This window comes from Contarinia nasturtii, unplaced genomic scaffold (assembly GCF_009176525.2).
Source record: "Contarinia nasturtii isolate CC-2019 unplaced genomic scaffold, AAFC_CNas_1.1 Cnas_scaffold_1240, whole genome shotgun sequence".
NCBI lineage: Eukaryota > Metazoa > Arthropoda > Insecta > Diptera > Cecidomyiidae > Contarinia > Contarinia nasturtii.
Window position 1 is genome coordinate 4,206,387 of NW_022198581.1, and position 19,987 is coordinate 4,226,373.

Here is a 19,987-nt window from a genome sequence, read left to right on the forward strand (position 1 = left end):
TTTGCATTGTTGTTATGATGAGAACGTCTTTATGTTGATATTTTTTTGGAAAATTACTTGAAAACGGATTATAAAAATCATTGAAGTAAAATGTAGATGAAGCAATCTCGATGACCTGATTTTAGGCTCTGCAAAACGTTGAAGCTTATGAATGAAAATTTAGGAAACTGAATGCGCAGAAAGCGTCTGAAAATGAACCGAAACGGTCATATAATCGAAGAGCGAATTGAGGGGAATCGCAATTTTGCAAAACACACACACACACACACACACACACCCAACAGAGCATTCGCATCCCATGATGTGAGTTATGATGTATCAGCGCAAGTACATCATATATTTCAGCCAGCCAACACAAATTTTCACAATGTATTTCGTAGCACAGGTCCAATTTGTATCAAAACGTATACAAGCTTTGATATATAATCAACCGAACACGTCCGTGAACAAGTGAGACGAAAATCTATGAACTGTACAAGGGAAAAACGGGACACAACATTTAAATCGCATACAAGCACATATTTACATAGATTGTCATACATACAAAGAAAGCAAGGAAAAAGGGCATTTCATTAACAAGACCCATCATCGAGACTCAGAATTACATTCACCCAGAGTGAGAAAGAGCGAATAATGTAGTGAAAGGAAAAACAGAGAAAATGTACACACAACGATTTGCAACAGCTTCATGAATGGAGACGGACCGATTGTTGCTTCACTGTGAATTTTTTCATTTCCATTCAATCCGAATGGAATTCGCATTAACAACGCGTGTGTGCGCTGCTTGGCTTCGTTGTGCTCTTCTCAATTTTCACTTGTTGTCGTCGTATTAAAAAAGGCATCGTTTTACATTTCGAATACAAGAAAGAAAATCAACAATCAAGAAAAAATCGAAAAAACAAATATTCAACTCTTCAATTGCCGCAACACATCCTTAGACATACATTTAATTTCTTTTTAAAGAAAAAAAACATAGATTTCTTCGTTTAAAAAAAAACACAAATCAACAAAATAATTAATAAATCCGTGTGTAAATTTCATTGCAATAAATAAAACACATTTTACTTAGTGCAGTACGTGTATGTTTTATTTTTCTAATGAATATCACAAGTTAAGGGAGCTAGAGAAATAAAAACGGAATTGATTTTAAAACCGCACGGCGGAGTAATTTGAATATTATTGTATACAAAATAAAAATAAAAGATTGCAAATTCATGTGAAAAATGTAAATAAGTCTTTTGACAATAAATCCGTAATGAAAATAAGACAAATAATAATAAAGTAAAGAAATTTTAATGAGTAAAAACAAAATAATAAAAGTGCAGTGAATCAAAGCACTTATAATCTCATTTCAGTGAAAATAATTGAATATATGTTTTAAAAAAACTTCGCAAAATTGCTCGCGCGTAATTTAGCTTTGGTGTTAAATTGAAAGGGTTATTTAGACGGGCGGGCATTGAAAATGTTTAAAACAAACAACATGCAACAAAAACATTATATCCAAATAATTTGAGGGTTCACACATTAAATATTTCGACACAAAATTAGACTCGACAACCTAAAACCATTCCAAAAGATCTGGCGAACAAGAGAAATAACAAAAACGTGCGAGCGATCCAATTACAAAGTTATCTTAACAACCATATCATTTTCAGACGGAAGCGCCAAAAATATCGTACTTTTTTCCGTACAATTTTGAAATAAATATCAACGTCTTTTGAATCTTTTGTTTTCTTTTTTAATTTTAATTTTATTTTACAAAAATTCACATGTGTGGCTTTCAATCTGAACATTTTTTAAATTAACGGAATTATATTTGTTTCGCTGAATCGAACGCACATATTCATTGTGAAAAGGGACAAGATCCAATCAAAGCGTCTCCCCATCAAAAAAAGAGAAGAGAATATTACCGCATTCTTTAAACCGACATTCTTTCAAAAAGCAATAGCAACAGTGACTAAAAGCCAATTGTGTTTTCTTCATTTTATAATTTCAACTTCATTTAACTGGACACGCAGACACACACGCACGCAATTAGCCAACAGTTGAAATGATGGTAAGAGTCTTATTTGTTTCTCTTTACATTTTCCAATTGAACGAAGTATATATTTAGTTGTAGGCGTAGACGCAGACAACAATAAATTTAATGAGAATGAAAGCAGCCATTTCTAATTTTAAATTTTTCATTTTTATGAAAAATAAGTAATTGCTCAAAATAAATTTAAGAAGAAAAAGCCAACACAACACAATGAGAACAATTAAACTGTTTTCTGAAGTTGAATAAATCGAAAGAAACAAAGACGAGAGGATTTAATTGTTCAGACTCTATGAATCGCATGAATTAAGATCTATTCGGTTTTTCGACTCTTATCAACAATATATCCGACAAATAATCACTCAATTGCTCAGTAAATACCGCTGATGTTTGTGTGTATGTGTTTGGTTCTGAATTGTTTCGATTGTTTCAATCCAGTATAAATTTTGGGTATTGTGTGAATCATCATCAAATTGAGATTGATTCATCTTGTGTGGCGGCGGCGGCGATGGTGAAATGGTGTTGATTCATGAGAAATCTGAAACCCATCAACCACCATAATAATTATGTATTTACAAGAAATTTCATTTTTGCTGTGTTCACAAAATCGCTGGGTTTATGCGTACTCGCCAAAAAACAAACAAAACCAGCCATCATAATCATCATCCAAAACCATGGAGCTTGAGCTAAGCCCAACTCAATTCATTCGATAATGAAATTCCCTTTTCTCTGTTGCCAGTGTAATTATTTTTATCGTTATTTGCATACATTCTGATACATACTTGAATCGTCCACACACATATATACATGTATTGGTAAACAATTTTGAGCAAAAGCAACAAGTGCCATTTAAAATAGAAAATTGAACACACACTAAATAATTTTTTTTTTTCACATTTTTTCTTCATCCACAACAGTAGATTCCATTTTATGTTTCAATCGGTAACATTTCGTCCGGAACTAACCATTGTGCGATCGTTTTTTTTATTCTTGTTCTGTTTTGGCTTCGTTGAATAGAAGAAAAAAGCAATAAAAAAAGCACGAACAAAGCTTTGCAATCTTTGCATAATAATCGCCAATTCATCAATATTATTGCTAACATTGCGTGTAATTCCCTTAAATATGAAGCATTTTGTTCATTTTACTTTTTTATGGCTACTCGTTATATTTGATTCGCCATCGTCTTACTGTGTAAATATATTGTTCACGCAAATCGATTTGGCGTAACTGGAAAATTGGCCGACACTTAGTGCTTTTGACACTCTATCATCGTTGGCACTCGGCACAATAATGGTAGAGACAACAGCGGCGGCGGCAGCGGCAGCGCCACAAACAATTCGAGCTTAATTAGTGATTTAAAAAGTGCTTTTCTCGTTAAGTCATCAAACAGAATTTAACGATGTCGATAAATTACCCGACATTTTTTCGTCGTTCTTGTTGTTGTTGTTGTTCACGGCAAATTATGTTAGCACCATGCATTTCTCGGGCGCCATATACAAAAAAAAAACAATCGAATTTGATTCAAACACTTGCGTGCAAACATACTGTTATCGCGCCAATTTAGTGCGGCGAAAATGACTAAATTGGAACCGAATTGTATGTGCGAAAAAAACAAAGCGCGAAAAAAAGCAAACGCTATGAAATTTTGCTCTTTTTCCGCAAGTATTTTTTTGTTTAACGAAGTGAGTTTTAAAAGAAACTCAATCAATTGATGCAAAATGATTTTCATGTCAACGCCTTAAACATGCGAAATTTAAAATGGAATAACATCACTTTTTTTGTTATTATTATTATTATTTCGTTGTTATGTTTTTTCTTACAAAACATTTTTTTATTGCGCATCAAATCTTACGAAGAATACCCATCACTTTTATAGGCGAGAGCGAACAGGTGTCAAATTTACCTTCCTCATAAGAATGTTCACTTCATTTCCTCTGACTACCTGATTTCTTCGTGAAATTTTCTTTTCGTTTTGATTCCAAACAAGTAGTTACAAGATTGTTGCCAGCGGAAATACTGAAGATCTTGAATGAATAATTCCTACTTTATTTCAACATAAAGTTTCTTTGATATGGGGTTTTGTAAACAAAAAATCCATGTGAAAAAAAATTCGCGCTGGAACCGAATAAGCGCTTTTTTTATCACAACGATTCATGACAATGTCCCATGTAAACGAACAAAAATGATCTTCCATTTTTGATCAAAGAAATGACAGGATTCTTATATTACACGATTATTTGAAGACATACTTGTATGGTCCTCGACGAGGACTCCTCGTGAAACAAATTTTGTCCAAGAAGTAACTGCATTTTTTCGTTTCAAATCTTCATGTTCATTTAAAAAAATATATATTGGGTGTATCAATTAATTTTTACCGTTTTTTTGGGTGAAAATGTAAGTTTATTTTGTAGAAATCGTACAATATTTAACCAATGTATTGCCCATCGTTAGCTATGACTTCTAGCTATATTTCTGGTAGCATGTCGATTCCACGTCGGAAGAAGTCTTCTTCTTTTGAAGCTATCCAGTCATCGACTCATTTTCACATTTTTTCAACATTTTGGCCAGGCTGATTTTGATCGATCGGAACAAGTGATAATCAGAAGGAGCAAGGTCTGGAGAGTACGCCGGTTGATCAAGCTGATCCCGACTGGGCTCCTCTATCTTTTTTTTTATCGATGTTTGAAATATATCAAATTTTGAAAAATCATTCGACTATTTTGTGTCGCAGTTTTTTGCCATTTTTCTCTCAGTACTCTGCTTAAACGTATTGGTTGTAGTCGATACGGATCCCCCGTGACAGTTTTACCCAGTTTCGGCAGGTCATAATACACCACACCCCTTTAATCCCGTCATATACTGAGCACTACCGAGAAACCATGAAAATTCGGCTATTCTGTCTATTTTGATTATTGTGCGGGATTGAACCCTGACTTTTACGCCTGGGGTTGCCGCAGCAGATGCCGTCTTCACTTACAGATACAATACAATACAAAAATTCTTTCCTTTCGTATCTTTGGAGCAGTGTGTAAAACGTGAAGAAACGCCTTTTGGCTTCAATTGGCGTGGCACCCAATTTCTTTGTCCTTGTCTCATCATCAATGACTTGTTTAAAACGACTGATTTATCAAAATATAATGCTTCTTGTGGTTTCTGATGTATTTTCATGCATCTTTATCGAATGAACAACGCCAATAGCCCACCATTCAACATTTTTGGTGAGTTCACAGTTTTTCAACAAATTCACCACTTGTTATTCACCAAATTCAACTTTCTCTGTGGCAACTGAGAGGTCTCATCTCCCGCAAGTTTCCATAACTTTTAGTTGTATTTCCAATTTGTTTAAAGTGAAAAAATCGATATAAGCCAAGATTGGCGACGAGATAATGTTATTGTTCGCTACATTTTCATTTGCCACTCATAATTTTAATGAAAAGTGACGCATTGGTTGAATAACAAAATTCCCAATTGGATATAGTGTGTGCTTTTGAGTTGTTTTTATTCAAAATGGATGCTAAGCTGATTAAACACAGAGTCAATTTTCTAATGAATGCAAACATTTGTCCGCCGTTGCTTCACTAAAATTATTAGTGTTGTTTCATTAATGAGCTAAATGGAAATTAAATTTTTCGTCTTCGTTGCACATGCTTAAACGCCTCTCACTTTTCCATACAGCAATTTTAATAAATTAAATGACAATACGACATTCGAGTGAATGAATCCGATTATCGACGGCAAATTAAATTTAATGTGTCTTTTGAGTCTTATTAACCGTTTTTTGAACTCGAATTTAATGTATATTTTGCCATTTCGCCGTTAGGCACCCATTCTCATATATCATAAGCGTCAAGCCATTTTCAAATTCCATCGCATTTATTATGGTCAAGTGGTTCCATGAATAAATCCATCAATGGATTCTCAATTGTTTAACGCTTCGAAGAATCACATTTAAAATTTATTTTTATTCGATTTTTTCTGATCCCCACTCTCTTTCATGCATACAATGTTGCTAGCCAGCTATTTATATCAGCTATTGCTATAGGGATATATAAATAGCTGCTATTTAACGCATCTCTTCGCTCGGACGCTGTGTATGCTGGACATGATAATGGACTCATTGTTTGAAATTTTTAACGTTTTAAATCATTACCCTATAGTAATAGCTGATATAGATAGCTAGCTAGCAACACTGTATGCTTTCATGAATAGAATCGGTGTGCATGGTCTTTTTTTTGTTTCCACATTAAATAACGAATTTCTGAAAACCATTGAACTGCGATGACCTCATCGGTGATTTATTGCAAATTTAAACAAAAATCGATACCAACAAAAAAATAAATAATGAAAATTAGAGAAAAAATGGTGGAGTTTTTCGGATGGCATTGATAAACTTAGGTTTGCTATAATGACACTTTTGTGTTCATTTTTCTTTCATCGAGAGAGCGATTTCTTTTTTTAAATATCCAATCAATCAAATCACACGTATGTATACATTTCAAGTGCATTGATATTTGCCGAAAAGATTTTACGCATTTTGCGTTCGCTTTATTTATTTATCTTTCTTTTGCATATTATATGCTGCAAGATCCAAGTGATTTTGTCACATTAAACAAGTAAAGTAGGTGACGATAGCAGCGCGGCGACAAAGTCGCGCACAACAACAACCAAAATAGAATTCTCTTCATCAGAGAGAAAATCGAAGTGTCTGCCGTCGTCGCTTTTATTGTTGACAATTTATGTGTAGGTGTACAAATAATGGGGCAGAGAAAAATGAATAAACTTGTCAGTCAAGACACTCTGCTGAAGCATTATTCACATAGAAAAGGCGATAGAAAAATATTCGCGGTAAATTTCAGAATGGCGTGGGCTCGAACCAATTGAACAGAATACACACACACAATAGATAAACATGTGAACTTTGCATTTTCAATTCACTTCGATCAGGGGCTGAAACAAGGCACGACGAAGAAAATGCGCATAATAATGGGGAGGATCGAGAGAAAAGAAAAATGAATACTTTAAACGATTGACTTCAATCCCACTCGCGTTTTTCTTCAGCTTTGAGAACATGAGCACAAGAATTAGTACTACAAATAACGTTCAATTCCATATTAATGGCATCGAAAGTATGGTGGATTTTGACATGAAGAACGTATATTAATTTGTCAAATTGTAGATGTGACACGAAAGATAACGAGAGGTGCAGCGGAGTGAGAGAGAAAAAAACACGGAACTAATTTGCGAACAACATTTCGCTCTTGACAAACGAACACTTTTTTCGGCAAAAATCGGAATTTCTCTTTTGAAAATGAGTGTGATTCGAAATACTATATCGTTAAGTTAACAAGTGGCATTGAAGTGGCAAAAGTGGTACTTTTTTCAAGAATGCATGAACGGTCTTCTCAATTTATTTTTCGGAATGACAAAATTCTCCTTTGAGATACAAAACAACGATGTACGATCACCATACTCTTCCCTTTTTTGGCTCAATGAACACTTGGAGAAATTAGAGAAGGCAGGAAATAAATTTTCAAGGAAGGCAAAACAACAACAAAATAAACAACTTCGAATGACGTGAAATACAGAAAAATATGGACAATTTGTATCATAAATCACTTTCAACATTGGAGAGCAAACAACAAGTTTCCATTCATTTTTCTTTCGTTTTCTTCCTATCTCTCTCGACGAACGAATTTTGTTTGTTCGTCCGTGCTTTTCTATTTCTCTCAAAGTACCTTTAGTTGACGCGTTATTTATTCCATTGTTTTTCTATGCTTAGCAACAATGTCGCCAAATAATGTATCCCCCGTTCGTTTTTATCCTATCAGATTTCAAGAACCGTTTCCTTTTCTATTCACAGTAGAGAAAAAAAAAAACGAAACGAAACCAATAAAAAACAACAAATCAGCAGCAGTGGCTTTTTGTTGTGTTCTTATCATTTGGAGATGATGCTTGATATAACATTTTCTATACAGTGCCATCAAAAAAATCACGCACATTGCCGTCTTCGTCTTTTATAATACATCTTTTGTGATTTTGGTTACTCTCTTTTATCTTCTAACTTCTTTGCTTTTAAGCTAACTTCTTTTTTGTTCGACTTTAGTTCGTTTACGTAATCGGTTTACTACTTGGACAGTTCGTGTTTGTTGGTGGGACTCAAGCTTATACATATTTACAGTGTAGACGCGTGCATTCTCTTCATCTCAATTCATAAATTGCAGTTTGTCTAGCATATACCAAAAATTGTAAATTTTGTGCATACATTGCAATGATTCATTCAAAAAATGTGCTTTTTCCAAGTACGTGCTCTTCAATCAGCAATTTTGTAAAAACATTTTTTGTCGCTCTGCTCTATCTATCATGGTATTATGCATCATTTATTTAAAATATACACTTTATCCTCTCGTCTGGTGTTTTATTCCAGCTTTTGATTGTAATTCAAACATAAAACCAGCATCTTAATAAAACCATTTATCTTAACAACAACAAAAAAATCCACATTTCGAGCAAACTTTGCATTTTATTCACACAAAACAATTTATTCAATGTATATTCATCAACAGGAAGAAGAGAAAACTTTGCTATTTATTCATTAGTTTGATAATTCATCGCATAATGTAACAAATAAAACCATTTCATTAAAATGTTCCGGACATTGAAATAAAGAGCTCTCACTCTCTCTGTGTGTGTTAATTCGCCTTTTGATTTCTATTCATTTACACCTTCAATAGAAATCTTTTCCGTTGCCATTTGGTTCTCGAAAATATGCCACCCACCTCGCATAATTTTATGTTTCAATTGAAATTATTCATGAGTCCCGAAGAAATGAAACTACCGAAAGTGCCGAAAAAGTCTTTTGGTGATGAAGAGTTGAAAGTTTTCCGAAATTGTTTCATTATCATCATTATCATCGGTTCAGTTCGCAAACAATGATGAATACCAAAGTAAAAAGATTTCGCAAACCCTTCTAGACCCAAAATAAAGTACCATTCTAATTGAAATGAACGGTATTTTCGGTTGGTATTTTGCGGGGGCTATTTTCAAAATAGTTACCTTCATATCGGAGGAATAAGGTTTAGTATATAATACTTCGTCACATTCATTTGGCTCTAAATGGATTAACAATCCAGCTATTGAGTTTGTCGAGGACGGACTTGTTGATGATTGAAATGAAACAAAATCAGAAATCAAAGTAACAAGTAGAAAAATACGAAGAAAAAAAATCTATTTGAAAAGCCTCAAAAAGCTACTCAACGCTACCAAATGTCAACAGCTAACGAAGCAAAGAGAAGGGAAAAAATGATGAAGATGAAATCGCTTACATGTGGTGAAATATATTAAAAACATTTGTGAATGGAAATAAATAGTTGTTCCGCGCACAAGTGTGTTATATTGAATTCAAGTGTACACACTTGAGGTATCTAGAGACCATTCAGCGGACTGTTTGTCAGCGAAAGATTTCGAGTGATGCTCGAAGAGGGCAAGTGTACATAAAAGTTTATTTTAGTAGTGGCAACCAAGAATAAGGGATAGGCAGAGAGAAAGTGGAAGAAAAAGACAGAGCGTAATGTCTGTGCAAGCGATAAAACCGAGCGTACAAAAGTCGATGTGTATGTTATGTGTGTGTGCATTGAAGCAGGTAGGAAAGTTTATCGGTTTGTTATTCGAAGAGCTCAAGAATGTTTGTTGTTGTTTCATAATTATGAAAATCGATCCATTTCGTACAGAAAAATAGACAGAGTAGTTATGGTCGTCATATTTAACATGTGGGCAACTATGGCCAGGTGAGTGGGAACCAAATTGCTTGTGGCAAAATATGGTTGAATAAATAACTTGGTTGTCATGACGTATATTTATTGCGAGGCATGAACTTAACGCCAAATGTGACCAAAAACACTTGATGTTGATTGCAATGACTCATTCAATGGATTGGTGGTTTGAGCACGAATGATTGCAAATGATTTTTTTCGCTCAAAAATCAGTACAAAACCGCGGTAATGCAAAATACGTGTTTTATCAATCGAATCATTTTAAATTAAATGCATTCGGTCTAATTAGATTATAATTGGTGTGGTCGTGGATTTCGATTGAATGGATCGATGGTGTGACCCGTGCAAAAATATGGATCATGTCGAATATAATTATCAAACCGCATTCACATCGTTGCCGTCGTATCCGCGTGTCCATTCATGAAATTCGCAAACCACGGGTGCTTGTTTTTAGTAAGCGAATTTCAATGCATAAATCAAGAATAACAAAAAAATTGTGTGCTATTCAAATCTGGTGTCAAAAGCAAGCGGCTCATTGAATTCAAAAGAAAAGCGGTCGAATGGGGAAAAATTGATTTTTATGTGAATGAAGTGTCAATAAACCTTATGAACTCTTCAACGTAATGACTTGGAAAGGAGCTAATTCTTTGAATACACAAAAATAGAACTTTAATCAAAATCTATTGAATCGAATCAAAAATAGATTTTTCCATTCATACATCCGCCACTAATCAAAAAGTGAACGCAATACAATAATGGTCAATCTTTTCTTTAGATATCTTTGGATCCATTCTAATCAAAAAATTTATAAATGGAACTACGTCAATCTATTTGGAAGTGATTCTTGATATAAACGAGTTAAATTTAAAAACTAAATATTTCTCACTTCCAAAGGTTCGCGGTCAATGTGAATATTTTGAATCAAAGTCGGAGGATTTGGACTCGAAAAATCTATGAAAATACACAGAAAAGTATTCTTGCTACGATCTTGCGAAAGAATTCTTAGGAAAACCCCAATTTCTAAGGAAAATAATTTTCCTGGACGAATTTTCCAAAGAGAAATGTAATCTGTGGATTGGGATCAGGAATCCGAAAAAAATGGTTCCAAGTTGATGAATGATACCTTGTTTGAGTTATGCGTAGTACAAACAAACTTAGAACGATTTTAAAGCTTGATACATCAAGCAAACCCGAAAGGGTACATAGCCTTCAATTAGATAAACACTTTTATTGGCAGAATTATTTATTCCACGGTGAAACACTTTTAATGGCATTTTAAAAGTATATAGGATATCGCAATGCTGAATTCTGCGTCGCGTTTCCATTCGATTGCAAAACTGACCATCATTTTCATATCAATTTTTGAATATTTACATTTTTTGTGAATTCTATTCACACAGTTGGTGATACAAACCAATACAAACATTATACTTTTATGCAAAGGCAATATTTTCGAATGCACAAGTAGTTCGAATGTAGTAGTTTGAATACTCAATATTTGTACCAATAAAATTTAAATTTCCAAATAATCTTGTGATGACGACACACTGAATGCAAACGTATACGACATCCATCAAGGAATTTGCATCGACGTCATCATCATTATCGGCATCATTGTGTAATATCTGCAGCACAGTATGTTGTATAATATCTGTGCACTCACTTTACATATTATATGCCCAAACGACATTAGACTACGCATTTCTGTTATAAAATAAAATCAATTGAAAAATTTCATGATTTAAATTAAGGTCATTTTTTTAGTTTCGCGCTCTCGTTCATTCCAACGAATAATTGTTTTTATAACAGAGATTGAGCTCAAAAATGCGCCCGCTTTACTTTGAATCGCAACACAAACATGATAACACCAGCCAGTAAAATTAAATACCACAATAACGTGACCCATCCAAAAAGCTCACTGATATGAATGTAATGAATTTTCAAATGAAAATTTTGGACTTATCCAAATGAAAAAAAAAAACTGAGGAGAAGAACGAAAAGTAACCAAAATACGGAATGCTTCAATGAATCTTTAAAATGTTGAATTCTCTGCACATTTTCCCTAGATTTATCTATTTACATTTATTACGGTGATTGTTTGTGCTTGAAATATATGAAAAACGCTAAAATAACTAATTCGAGTCCATAAAAACTGAATTGCTCCATACTTTGAGCATATTTAAAGTAAAGGTTGAGTTTTTATTCTAATCCAATAAATTTAATTTGAAAAAAACTATTAATCAAATTATCAATTTATTTATTTTTTTAATTCGTCCATGACCAATGTCGATACGTTTATTTACTTGTGTACAGTTGGTACGTGCTTAAAATACAGTCTGTCTCTGTTTCTGTGTCGCTTGTGAAGCTTAGCTTGTAGATTGTGAGTATCAAAAGGTCCCAGTAATGAGCTACAAAAAATTCAATTCAGCAAACCAAACGAAACCAAACCGCCCACACATACACAAAGCGAGAATACCAAACGGGAAAAACGTTTTCCAAAGCACAAATCCAAGCAGAGATGACTGTTGCGTATTGCCTTACCATTTTTCTCTATTTGAATGAGTTGGCTGTTGTCCCTCTTCTACCATCGCTTCTGTATTTTCTTTATCCGGTTTTCGCTTTGAATCAAATCACAATGCATATAATGTGCGATAAAATGAAATGTGCACTGAGATGAAAGAGAAACAGAAAGAAAGAGAGGAGAGAGAAAAAGAGAAAATCGTACAAAAAAGTTCCTTACAAGAAAACGTGAACTCATAAAAAAGCGTATTGCAGTAAATATCATGAAAGAGAAAACGGCTCGAAAATCATCATCGGGGATATTGAAGGCATGATTGACCCTATTTTACTGGCGTTCTAATATGTAGGCATTGAGAAGAATATGGGTAAATGCCCACACAAAATATTCGATTTTGTGTCAAGAGAAAATGAAAACGACTCAACAAAAGCGAAAATCTAAGCAATCCGACAACAACAAAAAAAGAGTTGATATGTTCATGCCAATATGCTGTTGGCCTGTATCAATATAATTGAAGACAGAAAAGAGAAAAATACACGCAAACAGTCAATTTTGATTCCCATGTCTATTGAGCCATTATTGAGCTCCGAGCATTCGATTTGCCATTTTTATTGTTTCATTATGAATTTGATCGATGATAAATTCACTGTTGCACAAGTAGCAGACCCATTTCTTGTTAAGTCAATCACTATATTGACTCAATTCAAGGACAACCAGAAAGAAACAACACAAGTCTAAATTGACGGCTTTTGACAAAAGGTCGACACATTTAATATGTGAATATTGAGTGAAAATAGCAATGCCACATTTGATTCATATATGCGATATAGTGTGACGATTTTCTTATCTATCGCTCTTTCTCTTTAAATTGAAGATAGATTTTCATATTTTAATTCAATTGTTATTGGCTCAGTAATATTGAGTCACGTCTTCAAAAGAACATAACACATAATTCAATTTAACCAAGTTTTTAGTCTTTATTTCGTTGAAATGAAAGGAATATTTCGTCGAATCATGGACTATTTCGTCGAATATATATATAGAAAATCATTGAGTGTGAAAAAATCCTTTCACAATCCTTTCAATTAATATTGTGAACAGAACGATAATGATGATGATGATTACTTCCATTATAAGACCTGTTCTATTCTGCGCACACACACAGATACACATTCTCTCAATTAAACCACATACATCTGTGTAAATCGGCTGATTTTTTTCTTCTCCTCACAATCGTCCTCTTTTTGCAATGAATTCAGCTCGAAATGAAAATGCTCGTTAATAAGATGTCTAATCGAATTTCTTTATTTTGCTAAATTGACGTTTTTATACACGATCTTCCATTTCTCCATATTATGTTATTTAGCAAATATTTCGTCATTATCCATCTAAATATATATTTTCTTCTTTCCCTTTTTTTCATATCATTTTCCGTATCTTCGTAATTTCCAATGGGCGTTGATTAAATTGGTTTTGTGACGCGACATGATCGGAATTTTGTATTGTTGTGTGTTGGGCCGGCATCCATTCATGCAGAAAAAGATTAGAGTAGACTCAGCATTGTATGGCAACGTGATATTAATAGTAATTTTAGCTAGTAATATCTGGTCATCACACGGACAAAATGTAAATCCACAACAAGACGATGTAGCCGATTACGTTGGACCCGGAGGCGATGGCGGCGGCGGTGGCAATAGTGACGGTGACAGAGTTACAAATAGTGGTGAGGTAATGGCATCACGTTTGCCCGTGCTCAATGAACATGAGCCAAGCTGCGAACAACTCAAAACCATGTGGAGGTAATGCAAAATCATACATATTTTTTTTCTATTTGCATTTGGACAACATTCAATCTTTTCTTTCGCTCACTTCCTGTGATCGTTTGGGAAATTCATTTTCATGTTCAAATACACTTATACATGTACACATAAATGCCCACACAAAATCCATTTAAATAATAATATGGAAAATTAATGCATATCTGTTCTGTATATGAACGAATAAATGGAAACATTTATTGTAATTCTCTTAATATGTATTTTATCCATTCATGCATTCAATTGATAGATTTTCAAGGCGTCAAGCACGAACATCAGAAATGTCAAATGAATTGCCCACATATCGAGATCCATTCAAGCATAACATTTGGGATCCATATTATTCATCAATTCGAAATGTGAACAGGTGATTATGACTCTTGAGCTTTATTTCCGCTTCATGGAATTTAGCTAAATTTCATTGGAATTCTATTCAATTTTGTACATTTATAAAATATTTGATATTTGCTTGACCATGCGAATGACACTTGTTGTTGTTGTTGTTTTTGCTAGGGGACGTGCTCAGCCTCGTTATTCTGGTTGGCGATTTCCAATGCAACCAACATATGGCACGATTAATTACAAAGCACCGGAAAAGGTGAACATGCAACCTGGACGAACGAGGTCATATAGTTATAATGACCTGTCGCGACTCTACAAATCCGGCCGGGAACCATACAATTTTATGCGGACATTGGGTCGTAATAATAACAACAATGATACATCGGCTCGACGTCGACAATCAACGCGAATGGGTGGCCGGGTGCAAACACATAATGTGCCGTTAAATTCGATACTAACGCCACAAAAAGGCAGCTTTAATCTTCTCAAAACGATCATGATTAATGAACGTTCCAAAGAATTGGAACAACAACGTCGCAATGAGGAAATGATCGCACGAGCATCGGTTCTAAAGGAATTAACAAATGGCCAAAGGTAAGTAACAGGGAAAAAAAAGGACACACCTTTCGCCATTCTTCTTAACATTCACTGACTCGAACCATTTTCGAAAAAAATGTTAATATGTTTTTGTGGTTGTTTCATTTTTTCGTTTTTCTTTTGATGTTGTTGCTGACGCTGTAATCTTGGTGGCGCAATGCAGGTACAAGCGAAGTAATTTTTCTTATTAATTTTTTTCTTTTGAGTGAAAACACATTGGCTGTCTGCTTATCTGAGCTCAAGTTGAGCTTAATACTGCTGTTATAAGTGTCGTGTTCCAGAATCGCGGCTGAATTCAACTTAAAATCATATTTTTTATTAGATATACCGAAAGTGTTTTATTTCCATGTTTAGTTCACTTCACAGCTCACATTTTTTTTAATGAACTAAACAAAAAGACAATAATTTTCTTTTTTATATTTCACATACAAATATACAAATCAAATGTTTTTTTGTCTAAACAACAAATTGACATATAATATATATGACAATACGACAAACAGTCAATTTTATCTATCATATTTTTCTTTTGTTTCATTCGTTCGCACTGAAGAAAACAAAGATGAAACAAAACAAAATAGAAAATCTAATTTTAAGACTTCTTAAGAAACAAACTAATTTTTATCGATTTAAGAACGAAAAAATGTACTTATGGATCTTCTTTGTATTTTATTTTTGTGTTTTTGTTTTATGCTTGACAAAACTCTTAATGATACATTTTAATAATACATATATTCACTCTACGTTACATATTATATCTATATAATCACACGTGACAGATGCTACAATTACATGCTGTGACGTTAATTCGGCTCGATATCATTGTATCGAATTCGAAATGTAACATCTGTCATGTATGTTCATATGCTCTCTTATGTTCATATATACATTTAAATATACACATTCACGCAAACGCCAAAAAACGCCAAAAAAAATATTAGAAAGAAAATGTTGACGACGACGATGATAATGACAATAATTTAAAATAATGGTCAATTACAAGATGTTTAAAAATGAAATTTACACAAAATCTTATGACGTTTTCACCCACGATTTAAAAAGCAACAACACATAAACACATTTACATTTCACGAGAAAAAAAAGAAGAAAAAAGAATACCCTACGATCTGTGGAGCCGCTTTTCCATAAAACTTTGTTAATATATATCACCAAGAACTGTCAATTTGCTGGAAAGATTAGCTGCAATTAGAACAAAATTTATATATTTACTATACGGTTTGTGAGGCCCAAACAAATTCTCCTTCTCGTAAACGCTCAAAATGCGTAGGAGACGAGGGAAAAGTTCTGCAAACTAACACACAACTTTCGGAATTATATTTGGGATTATGTTGATTTTTGCTCTCGTATGCAATTCAAGCACTGTTAAAGTGATTTCAGCAAAGAGAGAATCGAGAAGAATGAGACAGACAGAGTTAAAATACTATAATCATCATTTCAATGTTACAATCCAAATAAATCCATATTGTGGTTTATTCAAACCGTGACATTTGTTAATAAAATTCAACAAATATGGTATTTTTTTGTTATTGTTGTTCTTGTGGTCATATGGAAACCAAAAAAAGGAGCTTAATAGAATTTATAATTTCCTGACCTCAAATTAGATTCTTTTACAGTCAGCAATCCATCTATAACTAAATACTCTCACCTTTCCTAGTTGTGATGCAAATGGGGCTATGATATACATTGTGGGTTTTTGCATTTTATCAATTGATTGAGTTAAACACATGTATCCTTATTTCCTTCAACACATCGATGGTATGGTTTAGTTTTCTCTCCCGCTCACAGATCATTCATTCACTCACTCAGACAGTCAATTTCTACACAAAAGCTTACTTTTTACCTAATGACAATCTTCATTTTAACACATTATTTGCGTGTTTTCATTCTTATTTGTGCCAAAAAAAATGAACTAATAACTATTTAAACAAATTTTCAATCAATTATGATTAAAACAAATGTACTTTTAAAACTAGTTTTTAAACAAAAATAAAATTTAAAACATTTACTGTCTGGTTATTGCAATTGTAAAAAAAAATCAAACCAAAAAAAAAAAGAAAAGCTATTCATATTCATTGTGAACATATTCACAAGCATATGTGTGTATTTGTTAAAAAAAATCGTATAATATACATCATTATTATTAAGTGCGAGCAACTAAAAAACCCTGTGTGACCAACTCATTTCATTGACTGAGATTGTGATTTTTTACCGAATCAGGCGCACCTGCAACTTCTAAAAACATCAATTTTGAATAGATCCAAACAAAAACACAATTTTCGAAAGCGAGATTAAAGCAGCAAAGAAGTGTTTTTGTAAATGTTTGTGATTTTTGTTTTTAATTACCGCCAAACTAACCAATTTTAAAGTTTACAACTCTGAACACTTGCTGTAATCCATTTTAAAGTTTAAAAAACAACTTTTGCGACGCAGATTTTCTCTTTAGTTTTGCTTGTGATAAATGAACATTTTCCTTGATTTTTGCAACCCGATTTGTTGATTATTACGCTGTGCACAAAACTGAATTGTAGTACAAAATTGTTCTGGCAATGATATAATTTGCTCAACCTGAAAAAGTACGATTTCAGTCGATGATGGTAAACGGTCACACACAAAAAAATGGAAAAAGAACAACTAGTATGACAATAACGTATTTTAAATGAAAAAAATAAAAATAAAAAAAAACATATTGAAATCTAACATTTTTCTTAGCTATTTTGGGAAGTGTTTATTATAAATTTTACAAAATAATGAGTAAAAAAAAATCTTGAGAGTAAAGATCATAGAGAAAAATAAACGAAAAAAAAAACCAAACAACAACAGCAATAAGATGGAATATATTTAAAGAAGACATATAACTTTTTCAATCTCATTGAGCCTTCTAAAGCGATACTCAAGCCAAATATTTCTTCAAAATTAGTTTGAATAAGGGAAAAATATGCTTATTTAAAAAAAAAATGAAGAATTGTTGTATGTTTTTCCAATGTTTGGTTTTTTATCTGTTCAAAACACACACACAATGACAATAATAAAAACTTTGTGATGTATACACAAACACAACAGCAACAGAATTCAATAAAAATGACTGTTGTTGTTACAAACGAAACTATATTTTTTCCTCGGAATCGCATATGTTTATGGGAATTCAGTTGAATTGTAAAAGTATATCAATTATTTTGGATTTTGATCAATCCTACATTTAGAGAGGAAAAAATGGAACTAAAACTTCAAGACAATAATAAAAAGAGAAAGAAAAGAAAAAAGAACAGATTTCATCAAACTTTTGTCTGTATCTTTAAGAGATTAAATGGTAATAAAAAAGACACCGAAGATTCAAAAGCTTTGTCCAAAGTTTTCTTTCAATGAATTTCAATGAATTTGAAAATCGGACGAATTTCGAACATAATCGTTAATGAAAGACAAATAACAACAGACACATCAGACAATAAATATCATTTTATAATCATTTTAATGAGAATATTCAATAAAAAAACAACAATGAAAAGTCGGCGAGTCGTTTAATCGTACCCCACGCACCTGGTAATTTTCATAGAATAATAATTTTGTCTCAAGTGAATTTAAAAGTGAAGAATGAATGAAAATGGAAAATAATAAGCAGCTTTAATTTTTGCTATATAAGTACTATAACTATTATATTAAGCAGAACGGAGATAAGAGATGAATCACTCTTGACATTGATCATTTGAAAAGTCTATGCATTACACATGAGATGTATGGAACGAATATGCGATATATTGTGCGAATAATGTGCTGTTTTGTTGAAAACGATATGAAGAAAATCAAAAAAAAAAAAAAAAATTAAATAAAAAAAGTGGCAAACATTAGACTCTTGAATCGGAGCCAACTAAATGTCAATTCAATCATGCTTCCGGCCAAGAGTCTCTTCTTTGCCATTTTTGCCGATGAACAATGATTTTCATGTTCAATTTTTTTGTGTTTTCTATTGTTTCACAACAGCACATTTTTTTCATTGCATTGAAAGAAAAGCAAGTATATTTGTAAATAAATCGCTTTGAAAAATGTAATTATCGTGCGCCAATCGTAATATTTGAACATTTCTGCTGTACAGTACTTTTGTTATCTGTCACAGAAGAAATTCAACAGTTCAAATGCAAATTCGGAGATCATTTGATTGCATGCACAATTGATATTTCAATTGGCTGAAAGTAGCTCAATTAAAGTAGTCTTTTGATTAGACGGTGGAGGCAACACAAAAAACGAGATAGCTTTAATTTAAAAAAAAATGCTCAAGTTCACCTTCAAAAAGAATGGTTCCGAATTTGAAGTTTTGCGATTGGTTTTCACGCACATGATGACCACATTTTAAATGGGCAATTTTACAGCAGGTCCCATTGAATCAGTCCATATCAGAATTTAAAAAAAAATCCCCCTCACTATATTTCTAATGAAATAATATCAACAGAAACAAAACAAAGATATCAAATATATTTCTTATTTCAATATTGCGTCGATTTTATTCTGATGACTCTGTTTTCTTTTTGTATTAAAAAAATAAATATGTGACAGAGAATTTAACAGTGAAATTTGCCCTCCGAATCAATGAATCGGTGAAACGATTGCGTATCACGTCTAAATACATATATCAATCACACACACAATACATACAATGATCAAAGGAAGAAAAACAAATATCATTTAAAATATTTCAACCCAATCCAAATGCACACATCAAAGTTCATAACCAAAATATAAAGAAGGTGAAATGCCACATGTTCTCAGCAATTATTGAATTGATAATGGACAATAACAATGATGATGATGACAATAAACAAAGAATGAAAATAAATGTGGACAAATGATTGACGAATAACATGCTTTAATTAATATAAAAAAACAGTAACTTAGACAA

The 19,987-nt window shown here is 32.9% G+C and overlaps 1 protein-coding gene across 1 annotated transcript; it reads left to right on the forward strand.

Moving 5' to 3' along the window:
* The first annotated feature begins 387 nt into the window (after positions 1–387).
* On the forward strand, positions 388–15,495 carry LOC116345217. The gene is made up of 5 exons (XM_031774413.1): positions 388–2,056; positions 13,859–14,121; positions 14,390–14,506; positions 14,653–15,075; positions 15,242–15,495. Exons 1-5 carry the CDS (start codon positions 2,051–2,053, stop codon positions 15,267–15,269), a joined length of 837 nt encoding a protein of 278 aa, XP_031630273.1. The 5' UTR covers positions 388–2,050; the 3' UTR covers positions 15,270–15,495.
* The last annotated feature ends 4,492 nt before the right edge of the window (positions 15,496–19,987 follow it).

Bases quoted from the DNA above. Each gene is read 5' to 3' on its own strand.
- LOC116345217 (XM_031774413.1), top strand. The intron at 14,507-14,652 runs GTGATTATGACT...TGTTTTTGCTAG, and splicing joins TCAATTCGAAATGTGAACAG to GGGACGTGCTCAGCCTCGTT. The intron at 15,076-15,241 runs GTAAGTAACAGG...GGCGCAATGCAG, and splicing joins GAATTAACAAATGGCCAAAG to GTACAAGCGAAGTAATTTTT.